Consider the following 13934-nt stretch of genomic DNA (forward strand, 5'->3'; position numbering starts at 1 on the left):
CCTTGACTCTCCCGCATCCGTCGGCGGAATAAGAATCAAGAAAGGCGATCACGTTGAATCTATGGCAACGGCCAGTGTTTTGGGCTAATTCTGCGCAAAGGGGCGCGACACGCGAGGAGGAGCGGCTCCATGTTCTGAGCGTTGAGGCCGGCGGGCGGGATGAAGGTGCCGAGGAGACCGAGGCAGACGCCGCTTCTCTCCCGGCTCTGCGTCTGTGGACTCGGTCTGCTCGCAGTCGTCTGGGTGTTGCATCTCAATGGCGTTACAGGTGCTTACAGAAAAATACCTTTTGGAGTTTTCACTTAATGATTGAAATCTATTTTTGTGTGTGTGTGTGGGGGGGGGGGGGGGGGGTGTATCAAGCTAAATAATTCATTATTAGCAATTAGCAACATTTTGATCACTCTGAAAATCCTCGCAGTGTGATATAAATGGGTTTCAACGACGTCGCTTTTCCTCATTGCAGAGCCTCATGGACCCTCCGGGGACGACGATGATGTCTTCTTATCCAAAAAGGAGGTCAACGCACAGAAAGATGATAACAATCAATCCTCACACTCTGTTTCTAAATCTGGTAAAAAAAAAAAACAAATTTTAATCCATTTTTTTTGTTAGGAGTTACATTTGGCAGATACGACATTGTCCACCATCATAGAACAGTTTTCTCAAGCTTTTTTTCAACACCAAATAGCACCTCAAAAAATACTCAGTACCACTATAATGACCAACATTAAAATACAGCTCCACAGTATTATTTATTATAAACTATTAACCACGTAACATTATGCGCAGTTTGGACATCACCGTCCATACTTTGGTTAAATAGAGGGAATGAAAAACGTGCACTTCAATAATGAGCCAATTAAAATGTATGGCATACAGGTGAGATCCAAAATGCACTTAAATGTTCTTAAAGATGAGATTCAACTATATCGTACTTTACTTCAAAGTTAAATACACGTACAACTGAACTGCCCCTAAAAATGTACTGTATTTGAGAAGTAAAACACTGACTTTATTCGATTAAAATCCAATTTAAACAGACTACGCCTGGCTACAAGCTTCATTCTAATATTTTGGATTGTATTGCATGTTTTAAATGTTGAGCATTTCATTTGTGTTTTATTCAGTGATTCTTTGCCATAACACTGGCGAGAGCCCACGTGTACATTGAGAATCGCTTGTCTTAGTACAATTTTTATTCAGCCCTATTGATTAATATCTGGGTTTCAATATTCAGAGTACTAAATTAATAGGTCATGCACAAAGAATCTTTTATAATTTCTCTGTGTGCACTGCGTCTTGAGAACTTTGGTGCCCGCCGCAGACTACCACAATCAAGACATGCAGACATTGAGGCTCACCTAGACTTTGAGGGATGCGGTTGCTAAGAAACTGAAGGATGCGTCTCGAGTTGGAATCTGTGCGATCAGAGCCCCAGTGACCTGCTGATTAGTGCCCCCTCTTCATCAGTAGCTCTCTCATCACTTAAGCATGTTCTGTTCTCGTGGGGCCAGTTTTGAAACAGGCGGCGAGAGAATCAGCGTAGCAATACAACATTTCATCGTGCGTCTTCTCACAAAATGGCTCCTCTGTCCAACATCACATCTGTCGCACTTGAGTTTACGCAACTGTCTGACCGTTGAGGTAATGGCACTCAAGGAGAAACTGAGCTTTGTGTCTTTTGCAAGTCAACCACATCATTGAGAAAAGTCTACAAGATGGCAGGACCGATAGTAGGGGGTCACAAGAAAAGAAGGCAGAAAACTCATTTAGGATGCATGTGAAGCGGCTTAGTCATACACTGTGAAAAGGTTCTGTAAAGAGGGTTTGTTAGTCACTCTTTGTAGTTATAATGCTTGCAAAGTATTTAGCTAAATTAATTACACAGAAAGGAAATGGTGGGACTAAGTCACAGTAAAGAAATGGGTCTGAACTACAATTTTACGATTTTCTGTTTGATGGTGAAAACCTGAGTAATTGAATTATAAATGCTCCAGTTTATAGTCCGCTGTTTGTTGTTGTTGTTGTTGTTCTCTTCTCTTGTTCAGCCATCAGCGAGTTTCCCGAAGACATTTTTACTCTGGAGCAGCGGAGACAGGGAGCGGTCATCCTTCATGTGCTCTGTGTGAGTAAAGAGCTGGATGAGATGGAAAATGGAAGAATTTATTTCTTCAAAAATCACGAGGACCTATGTCATCTTTGCAGGCTATCTACATGTTTCACGCACTCGCCATTGTGTGTGATGTTTATTTCGTGCCATCACTCGAAAAAGTCTCAGAGGTTTGATTGGATTTTATTGTGACACATTTCTAATTCAAAACAGAGTTTGCTGATTCATATTGACGGGAAAAGGCAGAGCATCAAAACATTCCACTTTTAATTAACCTCCGTTTCTGTACTGCAGAACCTGCAACTCAGCCAGGATGTCGCTGGCGCTACCTTTATGGCCGCCGGGAGTTCTGCCCCTGAGCTCTTCACATCTTTGATAGGTCAGTCCTACACCCATCTAATCTATTAATTCACTTTGGAGTTTATGCAATGATACCTCATCAGCAAATTGTGAGCAATCATCAGCATCTTCACCTGATTGGGGCTGATGGTCCTCTAGTCACTAGTGAGTCACTGGTGGGGCGGTGATACACAGGGGTGGCTTTTGCGTACCAGTTTGGGATCCAACTTATTGATCGTGGGTGAAAATGGGATTGGTTTAATGCCTTTGTGTGATCTGCGATTGACTGGCGACCAATCCAGGCTCTTTCTGTCGCCCATAGTCAGCTGGGATAGACCCCAACGTCCCTGGCGCCCTGAAGAGAAGCGGTAGAAAATGGCTAGATTGTACACAAGCACCCTTAATTTGACTTAAAATGTGTTTACGTTAAGGTTTTAACGGTCCAAATAGACTAAAGACATTGCAGCCATAGAAGGAGTAAAGGAGCAAATACTGTCCATACATGTTTTCTCAAATCCATTTTCTATTCTATTTATCCTTTTAAGGCGCGCGGGCAGCTGGAGCCTGTCTCAGCTCACTTCAGGCGAAAAGTGTTCCAGATCCTGGACTGGTCGCCAGCCAGTCACAGGGCACATATAGAGACAGAAAACTTAGTGGAAACAGAGCTCACATTGTCTGCGCTGAAGTCAGGCGAATGTACCACTACAGCATCACAAATTCCCAGACTAATCTGGACAAACACATACGACCCCAATTCCAATGAAGTTGGGACCTTGTGTTAAACAGAATACAATGATTTGCAAATCATGTTCGACCTATATTTAATTGAATACACTATAAAGACAAGATATTTAATGTTCAAACTGATCAACTTCATTGTTTTTAGCAAATAATCATTAACATTGAATTTTACGGCTGCAACACGTTCCAAAAAAGCTGGGACAGGGTCATGTTTACCACTGTGTTACATCACCTTTCCTTTTAACAACATTCAATCAACGTTTGGGAACTGAGGAAACTAATTTTTGAAGCTTTGTAGGTGGGATTCTTTCCTATTCTTGCTTGATGTATAGCTTCAGCTGTTCAACAGTCCGGGGTCTCCGTTGTCGTATTTTACGTTTCATAATGCGCCACACATTTTCAATGGGAGACAGGTCTGGGCTGGAGGCTCTTTTACTACGAAGCCACGGTGTTGTAACACGTGCAGAATGTGGTTTGGCATTTTCGTGCTGTAATAAGCAGGGACGTCCACAATTTCCAAGAACAATTTGAAATGTGGACTCGTCAGCCCACAGAACACTTTTCCACTTGGCATCAGTCCATCTTCGATGAGCTCGGGCCAAGAAAAGCCGGCGACGTTTTTGGGTGTTGTTGATAAATGGCTTTTGTTTCAAGTTGCACTTACGGATGTAGCGCCAAACTGTATTTACTGACATTGGTTTTCTGAAGTGTTCCTGAGCCCATGTGGTGATATCATTTACACATTGATGCCACTTTTTGATGCAGTGCCGCCTGAGGGATCGAAGGTCACGGGCATTCAATGTTGGTTTTCGGCCTTGCCGCTTACATGCAGTGATTTCTCCAGATTCTCTGAACCTTTTGATGATATTATAGACCGTAGATGATGAAATCCCTCAATTCTTTGCAATTGTACGTTGAGGAACAAAACTGTTCGACTATTTTCTCACGCAGTTGTTCACAAATAGGTGAACCTCTCCCCATCTTTGCTTGTGAATGACTGAGCAATTCAGGGAAGCTCCTTTCATACCCAATCATGGCACCCACCTGTTCCCAATTAGCCTGTTCACCTGTGGGATGTTCCAAACAGGCGTTTGATGAGCATTCCTCAACTTTTTTGCCACCTGTCCCAGCTTTTTTGGAACGTGTTGCAGCCATAAAATTCTAAGTTAATGATTTGCTAAAAACAATGAAGTTGATCAGTTTGAACATTAAATATCTCGTCTTTGTAGTGTATTCAATTAAATGTAGGTTGAACATGATTTGCAAATCATTGTATTCTGTTTTTAATTATGTTTAACACAACGTCCCAACTTCATTGGAATTGGGGTTATACATTTAAAGGGAGTGTGGATCTTTATGGTCCATATTTCATATTTCACGAGTTGATTTTATGTATTTTCTGGACAAGAAAATGAAACTGGCAGTCCTTTCCATTAGTATCAATCCCTTTTGGAGCAATTGGTAAATATAGTAATCCCTCCCTATATTGCGGTTCGCCTATTGCGGATTCAGTTTATCGCAGATTTACATCCATCTGTTTTCCACACCGCTTATCCTCACTATTCTCGCGGGCGTGCTGGCACCTATCTCTGCTGACTCTGGGCGAGAGGCCGGGTAGACCCTGAACCGGTCGCCAGCCAATCGCACGGCACATATAAACAAACAATCATTTGCACTCACATTCACACCTACGGGCAATTTAGAGTCTTCGATTAACCTACCATGCATGTTTCTGGGATGTGGGAGGAAACCGGCGTACCCGGAGAAAACCCAGGCAGGCACGGAGAGAAACTCCACACAGGCGAGGCCGGATTTGAACCCGGGTCCTCAGAACTGTGAGGCAGATGTGCTAACCAGTCGTCCTCTCCCTCCATGCTCATATATATGTGAAGAAAATGCATTTTCACATCATGCTATTTTGATTTGCTCCATACTGACTTAATCACTCTCAATCTGTTTTCAGGAGTGTTTATCACAAAAGGGGACGTAGGTGTGGGCACAATTGTGGGTTCAGCAGTCTTTAACGTCCTAGTCATCATTGGTATCTGTGGCATCTTCGCAGGACAGGTCTCACACACAAACACAGATAAGGCCATATTTGCTGGATCTGAGAAATAAACATCAGATGCTTGGTTCTTCTCTCTCCAGCCAATCTCTCTGAGCTGGTGGCCTTTGTTTCGCGACGCTGCCTTCTACATCTTGTCCATCATTGTGCTCATCGTGGTGAGAAACCCTGCTAAGGAACCTCAGTTAACATTTTCATCTCAACATAAAGCTCAAGTCATTCTGCGCTATACTTCCCCTCGACAACACAAGTCAATTAGAGTATTTACCATTTAATCTGTTGTATGAGCAAACCATGACCAATGTTTTATTTTTGTATTTTCTTGTGAACTTGCAGGTGATCTACGATGAAAAAGTCCAGTGGTAGGACATGAGATGAATTATTAGATTATATAACATTCACTTGCTAATTTGAGTATTTCTAAATGTGTGTTTGTATGCTTGTGCATCTGCAGGTGGGAGACCATTATACTGATCTCCATGTATGGAATATACATAATCATTATGAAGTGAGTGTAACCACTTTACTTTCCTTGTTTATATGAAGCTGCCATGCCGTCTACATTGTGTGTGCATGCATCCATGCGTGTAGGTTCAATGGCTCTCTGTGCAGCCTGGTAGAAAGATACTGTCACCGGGCAGGTCAGCCATGTTTGAGCAGCCTGCGACGCGCAACAGCGGTGGGGAACGCCGGAGACTGCGATGCCGACATCATGCCGCTAAAGTCAGGTATGTGCGCCTGTTTGCAGGCATGTCAGCTGACCCAGTGGCACAATTGAGGCTGCCTGCTGGAACGTTCATTAAACTGAAATAGAACTGGACCACTTCTCTTCCCAACCAGCGGGTACCAGTCTGTAGCTCGTTTGCTTTCATCAGGGTCTGAAAGAATTTTCAAAGTTTTCAATCTGGCCTCGCCTGTGTGCAAGCTGCATGTTCTCCCCGTGCCTGCGTGGGTTTTCTCCGGGTACTCCGGTTTCCTCCCATATCCCCAAAACATGCATGGTAGGTTCATTGAAGACCTTAAATTGCCCGTAGGTGTGAATGTGAGTGTGAATGGTTGTTGTGTTGTGCCCTGCGATTGGCTGGCAACCAGTTCAGGGTGTGCCCCGCCTCTCGCCCAGAGTCAGCTGGGATAGGCTCTAGCGCGCGCGCGACCCTTGTGAGGAGAAGCGGTACAGAAGATGAATGAATAGCCTGTGGTTTTGTAAACGTCAAACCAATCGTCTGCATCCCAAGATGCGGTAGTAGAAAAGTAAGCCCACAAGCTAGAAAAAAATGTATTAAAACTTGGGGGTGGGACTTAAATGCATTTTTCATAATTAATTACAAATTAGTAAAAAAAATAAAATAAAAAATGAACACATTTTATTCGCATTTTGTGTCCCAAACAACGCGGGACCTTTGTCAAGTGCACGATTTCCTGGTACACCAATTAAACTGACGCACACGTCAGAGCTCGACTCCCACAATGAATGGGATTGAAACATCGTTGCCAGCACTGAAGGAGACAAATTTCATTTAAAAAAAAAAATGATCAGCAAGATTTTTTTTTGCTATTTGTGCCAAAGGTTTTTATACCACCAAAGTACATCAACCCTCCAATATGTCATCCAAATTTGAAATGCCGTGTCGAAACCATTTTAAAAAATTGCCGTAAAATTGCACTTTAACTAAGTTGGTTCCGTTTTTATTAGTTACTAGTTCATTAGTTTTTCTACTGGTTTGTATTGAAATGTAACTAAGTAAATGTTTCCCGAGTTAACAACATTCTTGTCTGTCAATTATTTGATTCAGTCATCGACTAAAATCCATTTAAATTCAACTATGTTGCTTCTTAGGGCAAATATTGTTATACAATTAAAATTCGATTAATAGAGATTAATTGCAAAGCCTTAGATTTATTGATTGATTGATTTTTTAATCGAGTCGCACCCCAATAAAAACGTCTCTGGAGAGCTTCTTCAGCAAGGGAAAAAGGCCCTACAAATTCCAAGAAAAAGAAAGCTGCATTGAAGTGACAATATCAGCAGTCCTACTTCAAATATGGGTTTATCGCTACAGCTGATTCTCACACAGCAGGCCCTCTCGGCGTTATATGAGGTGACAGGCTCGCAAAGGAGACAATGAAGCCTTCAAAACTTCCATCCATCCATTTTCTGCACCGCTTATCCTCACTAGGGTCGCGGACGTGCTGGAGCCAATCCCCACAAAAAGCACCGAATACCTTCCATTTCTGACATCCTACCTTTGTGAAGACCAAAACCACATTTCGGCGTATTCTCGACATAAGTAACACACTTTGGGTGTCAATGTTTCCCATTACCCCAAGAGGAGACTGGAGTACATTCAGTGGAAGGCTGAATTCAAATTTTAATTATGGTTCTATGCCAGTGTGTAAAATTATTGCATTATGTGAAACGTGTACATGGCAAAAAAAAACAAGGTTGGCGACATCTGCCTTATTTGCACGTCTCTCTGCTTTCATAACTTTTTTTCTCCCTTTACTTTCCGTCAACATCTTGACCAGATTCGTGCGCTATTGTTGGTCAGGACTCAAGGGTGGTGATGGTGGATGAGCTGCTCAACCTACAGCCGCACCAGCTCACTTTCTCAGAGGCAAGCCTCCGTCTTCTCATCACCTCGCATTTCCTCCCCTACACTCGCCTGCGCATGGCGGGACGCACGGTCATCAACGAGGTACACCGCATGGCTCGCACCCCTTTACTAATTCCGTGGTCTCAGGTCGGGTCTGTGGGCCTTTAAGGAAAAGGAAAATAGCTAAAGTAATACCATCTAAAAAAAAAATGGAGACAATTCACAAACTCACTAGAAAACAGGTATAATGTTAGTTTGTAAGAGGTGGGACCCCCAAAGCAGTATCTGAGCGTGGAGTTGATTTAACTGTCTTTATTAAAAAATACTAAAGTAGCAAAGAAAACTTAAATACAACACCACCCCCCCAAAAAAAAAAAATGGGGAAAAATCCTCAACTAACCAGTAGACAATAAAAAAACAAAAAACCGACAGTAACTAAAAATTATAATGGAAGGTGCAAAGCAGACAAGAGCACCACTACAGTAGGCAAAAACTAGAAAAACGCGGCTTACAGTGATGGGTAAATGGGAGCAAGGAAAGTCAGAGAGCAAATTTGACAGAAAGTTGTGCAAAATGTCTTGGGAGCAAGACAGAATGCGGACAGCAAACAAGGGACAAAGGAACTAGGGGAACAATCTGCTGGCACCTTCCTGGTGTGCCTGCAGCTCCCCCTGTTGGACAGCAAAAGTGTGCCAGCACAAAGGCATACGCGGCTATGTTTTGAAGAACAACTGCTACATTTGATGGGGCACTAATAATGCTGTCGCCACTGAGGTTGACTCTAAAACTACACAGACGCTTGCAAACAAGCTTTTTTTCTACACCGTTTGTGTTCAAATATCTGTTGCTTTAAGGGTCATAACACTGCCACATGGAGGCTATTAGTTAGCCTGTTTATGGCATTTTTCATTGTTTCTTAGCATTAAACTAAGATGAGCAAAATGTCTTCATTTTATGTTTAGTTGAAGCTAAACTGCTTAAGCCGGCAGTGGCACTAAACAGCTTAAAGCCTCCTTTTTGAAGAATTGTTTTCACTGCCACCAGCACTCGTACCTTGAATTTTTGCTCACGAGTGAAAAAGAAAAATTTTGCCAAACAACAGCTCATGTCAAAAACTCATAAATTGGCTCACTTGTATCTCGAGACAGCGCCGTGTTTTCTCTCATGGTTGATAAAGTCAATCAAACCTATCCACGCCAATTGGAAAAAAAAAAAAGACTAAAATTACAAAGGCACTCGCAAACTCAATGATCCTTCTCTTTGCTCCCCTGCATGTGTCCTCAGCATTTTCAACGCTTCCCTGTGTTGTTATGGGCTGCATGCTCATCTCCGCTCCGCTACTCCCGCACACTGTCAGCTGTTTTACCGCAACACGAACTAACCCCTAGAACGCCACAGCCCGGGTCGTTTGGTGTTGTGCACGCTTTCTCCTTGTATCTGGGATTTCACTCGCTTCCTTCCCACAGAGGCAGAGACTGATCCGAGCTCAGGTAGGGGCCAAAGACGGCGGAGCTTTGGCGGACGATGGTTGCGGTGCCGGCAGGCTGTGGGAGAAAGAGAATGGATCAGCGGCTGAGGCGGACTGTCAGCCTTTGGATGTGGGGAGAGAGGCAGGAAAGGAGACAGGGCACGAGGCTGGAAGCGCAGCTCAGGCTAAAGAGGAAGAGGAGGAGGATGAGCAGGAGGGGGAAGAGGAAGAGAACGCTCCCTTCAAACCTTTCATCATGCCAGGTGAGCACTTGAATATCCCATCTGAGATGTAAATGATTGAATCCGTAACTCCCGATCCTTCTGCGTGTGTGTCTACATTTTTCAGATGGCTGGTGCGCTCGTGCGAAGTGGCTGCTCTCCTGGCCAGTGAACCTCTTGCTTCACTGCACCGTGCCCGACTGCACCCTGCCACACTGGGAACGCTGGTACCTGCTCACCTTCCTGGCCTCCACCCTGTGGATTGCCATCTTCTCCTACCTCATGGTCTGGATGGTACGAAACACACACATACGTGCCTTTACATTACACACACAGCGGAGCCACTGAGAACCAGAGTGGGCTAACTCCATTTTTGTCATTTTGCAGGAGAGTGATTTAAAGTTTTAGGTTGCTATAAAATCTGGGGCATGTAACATTATTTCTCAGCGTTTACAATTTGAATAACATCGCAATAATAATAATGACACGTTTATCCACAACTGAGGTGCTATCGTCATCTTCAAGTTTCATAGGCCAGTGTCATCTAGGTTGCCTGAAAGCAAAGAAAACCAACTGGGATTAGAAAAACTAAGTTTGGTGCAATAGTGACCTACTGCAAGTCCAAACATCTGTCAGATCTATCAACTGTGTTTCATGAAATATAATAAATACAATTCGCTTATTCCAATATGCAGATGCAATGGAATTTAAGTTCGCCCAGTGCTGCACTGATGAATCAAGAAAAGTGCCGAGTGCTATAACTCACTGCCCCCTATATGTTCCAATTGTAACTGAACCTTGATTTAGAAGAGCATCCATCTTTTCTCTATTCATTTTTTGCAATAATGGAGTTAGTTAGCCCACACTAGTTCCCAGTGGTTCTGTTTTATTTTCCTCTCTGTCCAGGTGACCATCATCAGCTACACACTTGGAATTCCAGACGTCATCATGGGTATTACGTTCCTGGCGGCTGGCACCAGTGTACCTGACTGCATGGCCAGCCTCATTGTTGCCCGACGAGGTGTGTGTCTTGTGTCAAAGTGCACACTTTTTACTTTCTTTCTTTTCCTACTTTTAAGCACCCGGAGAAAACCCGCCCAGGCATGGGGAGAACGTGCAAACTCCACACAGGCGAGTCCGGATTTGAACCCAGGTCCTCAGAACTGTGAAGACAGATGTGCTAACTCGTCGGTCAGCGTGCCACCTATGTTTGATGTGTTTTTTAAAATCAAAAAAAAAATAGCGCTCCTTAATGGTGTACTTTATTCAAACATACAGTAATGACATATATAAATATAACGTAAATAGATTAAATAGTTTTTCCACATTTTTTGCTTCAATTCAATAGACATTGTGCTGCTCCTCTTGGCCACTTTGGGGCAGTATAATACATGCGGATCTACTGTACATGGAGATGGTCCCGGCTCTTCAGTACAGCAGTAATTTGGAGTGCTCCAGTCAGGGTTTTATGCTGCTGATTCCGATACCAATCATCCATGCGTGAGATCTGCCAATAACTGCCAATACCGATCACGATCATTGATAATATAATGGGTTTGTTGCTTAGTATGCAAAATAGAATTTGCCCATTTTATTTTAAATAATGTAAAACTGAAGTGCATATGCGTTGGACAAGGGAAAAATGTTGAACAGCATTTCTACGTGTTGTTCAAATATCCATTGCTTAAAGAATTATAACACTGCAACACTGGTGTTATTTGATAGCCCATCTATGGCGTTTCCGATTGCGTGTTGGTATAAAGCTAGCAGACTTCAAGGCAGAATTATGTGGTTGTTTTAAATGTACTATTTGTAATACTCTTTGGGGTTTTTTTGCTGCTTGTTGTGAAGTGAGTTTACGTTCACTGCTACTATACATAGCACAAGTTTTTGCTCGTAAGGCAAGGCAAAAAGTCGGCGGAACGATGGCCGGTATCTCGAAAAACTATATAAGTAAATAAGTTGGTTCACTCGTACCTCAACGCACCACTGTCGCTGTTTTTGTGACCATGGAGAAAGGAGAAACACACACATTTTACAAGCTTGACTGTTCATGAACTTCTGTATATTCGTGCAACGTTAACATTTATTCTGCAAACACAAGATGAGGTTTGAGTGCTTAATACATTGTGCGTTTTCTCATGTCTTCAATTGCCTCGTTAAGCCTCGTCAGTGGCTATTTCAACTATGGAATTTAGTCTTCCCAATGTGGTTTTTCCACAGGCTTGGGCGACATGGCCGTGTCCAACTCCATTGGCAGTAATATCTTTGATGTGCTGCTAGGCTTGGGCTTCCCCTGGGCACTGAGGACCCTCATTGTCAGCTATGGCTCAGTGGTAAGCTTGTACGTGTTATATTCAGCCACGGACGCAAACGGTGCTGGGGACGGGAGGCGCACGTCCCTCCCAGATTCATAGTAACCCTGAATTCAATCACTGCTGTAATTGAGCCAATACTTTTGTGTCATTAGGTGACAATCAACAGCAGGGGCCTGGTGTACTCTGTAATCCTGCTCTTGGCCTCAGTTACACTCACTGTAAGCACATCTGACTCAAATATGTTTTGATTCTTTACTAGCCTTGTCATCTTTTTATAAGTTCTATGGATGACGGGAAATGACAAGATGTCCTCTCTCCGTCCATGCTTTAGGTCCTTTGCGTCCATCTGAACCGCTGGAAGTTGGACCGCAGGCTGGGTCTCTGGCTCGTGCTGCTCTACGTCATCTTCCTCCTCTGCTCTATCAGCTTCGAGAGGCTGTAGACTAGAGGACACACATGCAGGCTTTTTTCACTGGAATGAATTTCTCTCCTCACGTCCAGTAACTTCACATGGTTTTGTAACTCCACTTCTGCACACCACTCAAAAACGTGGAAAAAAAAAAAAAGTTTGTATTTCTACCAACCCCGATTCAAATGAAGTTGGGATGTTGTGTAAAACGGAAATAAAAAATTTGCAATTCCTTTTCAAACTATATTCAACTGAATACACTACAAAAACGATATTTAATGTTCAATCAGATGAATTTTATTAGCTGGGTTTACATGGAGCCTCGTATTCCGATTATAATCAGTTTAGAAGTCCAAGCCGAATAAAAATGCTCTATAAAAACACCTGTTGGAAATGAATGTTTTCAGATTCCCTTTGCCAAACCTGTCTGTAAAAGTTAAACAAAAAAAAGTACATTTTCATCATGTAAAGTGTGAATTGGAATGGTGTCAGGCTGCATGAAGTTCTGTCTGCGCATGCTCTGTCTTGCTGTAAATGCGTGGTGATGTCATCGTTTCAGCGCTTGAAAACATGGCAGCTTGCTTACCAGAGTTGACTGAAATGTTTTTAAATACTTGTAACTTGTCTTTAATCAAGCTGTTGCTTTAATAAAAGTGTACAAACATTCACCTATACTGTGCTAAATAGACGACCGGCCTCCATCTAGATAAATCACATGATGTTTATGTCGAATTGCGCATGTCACCTCTGAAAAATGGCTGTTAGTGGGCCATTTAAACGCCCGATTGGAATAGATCACGTCATGTCACATGGAAACAGTTGATCAGAGATCTTCAGTTGGAATGATTTGAATCAGACTGACAAAAAAAGTAACCTGGCTGTTTTTTTGTGTGTGCAAATATTCTCTCATTTTAAATTTGATGCCTGCAATGTTCTGTGGAACGTTCCAGTTGTTTTGTTTGTTTTTCAGCATTCCTCAACTTTCCCAGTCTTTTGTTGCCCCTGTCCCAAATGAGAGAATATTTGCAAAAAATCAAAAATAAAATAACATTCATCAGTTTGAACATTAAATCTCTTTGTGGTACATGCATTTGAATATACATTTGCATTTGAAAAGGATCTGCACATCATTTTATTCTGTTTTTATTTACATTTTACATACCCCAACTTCATTGGAATTAGAGATTGTACCTTTTGTACTTTGTACTGTGGCAAAGTGTTTATTATTTCATCTTTATGGGAGTTTCATGGTATGTAGTTGCTTCTTGTAGTTTTTTTTTTTTTGCCTAGTTTGTATCACTCCTTTGATGTGTTGTACACAACTGGCTGATCACGCTCTAGAGATAGTTGCACTAATCCAAGTGTGTTGGCCTTTGTGCACACGCAGACCTTTTTATGCTTAGAAAAATACAAAAGCTTGTTTGAATGTTTCTGAATGTCCGTGCCCGGAGGATGTGCTCGGCTGTGTTGTTGACGGGTAAATTAAAATGCTGTGTTATGTGAAAATTATTCGGTGCTCTTAAAGAATTTTGACGTCAGATTTAAACGGCATAAATTGAATACTTTGAGGGGTGAGGCTCTTCGCTGTAGCTGACTCAGCCAACTAACCAAGGAGAGGTCTACGGTCCACAGGAAGAACTGGGCTCTCCAAATCAAAACCAACCGG

General features: G+C 42.6%; 1 protein-coding gene across 2 annotated transcripts; it reads left to right on the forward strand.

Moving 5' to 3' along the window:
* The first annotated feature begins 127 nt into the window (after positions 1 to 127).
* On the forward strand, positions 128 to 13777 carry LOC133484424 (sodium/potassium/calcium exchanger 3-like). 2 transcript variants are annotated; one of them, XM_061786933.1, is made up of 17 exons: positions 128 to 268; positions 467 to 574; positions 2052 to 2128; positions 2209 to 2283; positions 2408 to 2492; positions 5157 to 5260; positions 5342 to 5416; positions 5595 to 5620; positions 5713 to 5766; positions 5850 to 5986; positions 7785 to 7954; positions 9319 to 9583; positions 9669 to 9835; positions 10448 to 10562; positions 11765 to 11877; positions 12012 to 12077; positions 12191 to 13777. In XM_061786933.1, the coding sequence occupies exons 1-17, from the start codon at positions 160 to 162 to the stop codon at positions 12299 to 12301; spliced, it is 1857 nt and encodes a 618-aa protein (XP_061642917.1). In that variant the 5' UTR covers positions 128 to 159; the 3' UTR covers positions 12302 to 13777. The 2 variants fall into 2 exon arrangements, with proteins under 2 accessions (XP_061642917.1, XP_061642918.1); XM_061786934.1 differs by having other exon boundaries at positions 7785 to 7873.
* The last annotated feature ends 157 nt before the right edge of the window (positions 13778 to 13934 follow it).

Source organism: Phyllopteryx taeniolatus, chromosome 10 (genome assembly GCF_024500385.1).
Source record: "Phyllopteryx taeniolatus isolate TA_2022b chromosome 10, UOR_Ptae_1.2, whole genome shotgun sequence".
In the NCBI taxonomy this organism is placed as follows: Eukaryota; Metazoa; Chordata; class Actinopteri; order Syngnathiformes; family Syngnathidae; genus Phyllopteryx; species Phyllopteryx taeniolatus.

Coding starts and splice junctions, on each gene's coding strand:
- LOC133484424 (XM_061786933.1), top strand. CDS start 160: ATGAAGGTGCCGAGGAGACCGAGGCAGACGCCGCTTCTCTCCCGGCTC. Junction 2,129..2,208: donor TCATCCTTCATGTGCTCTGT/GTGAGTAAAGAG, acceptor TCATCTTTGCAG/GCTATCTACATGTTTCACGC. Junction 9,584..9,668: donor CAAACCTTTCATCATGCCAG/GTGAGCACTTGA, acceptor TACATTTTTCAG/ATGGCTGGTGCGCTCGTGCG.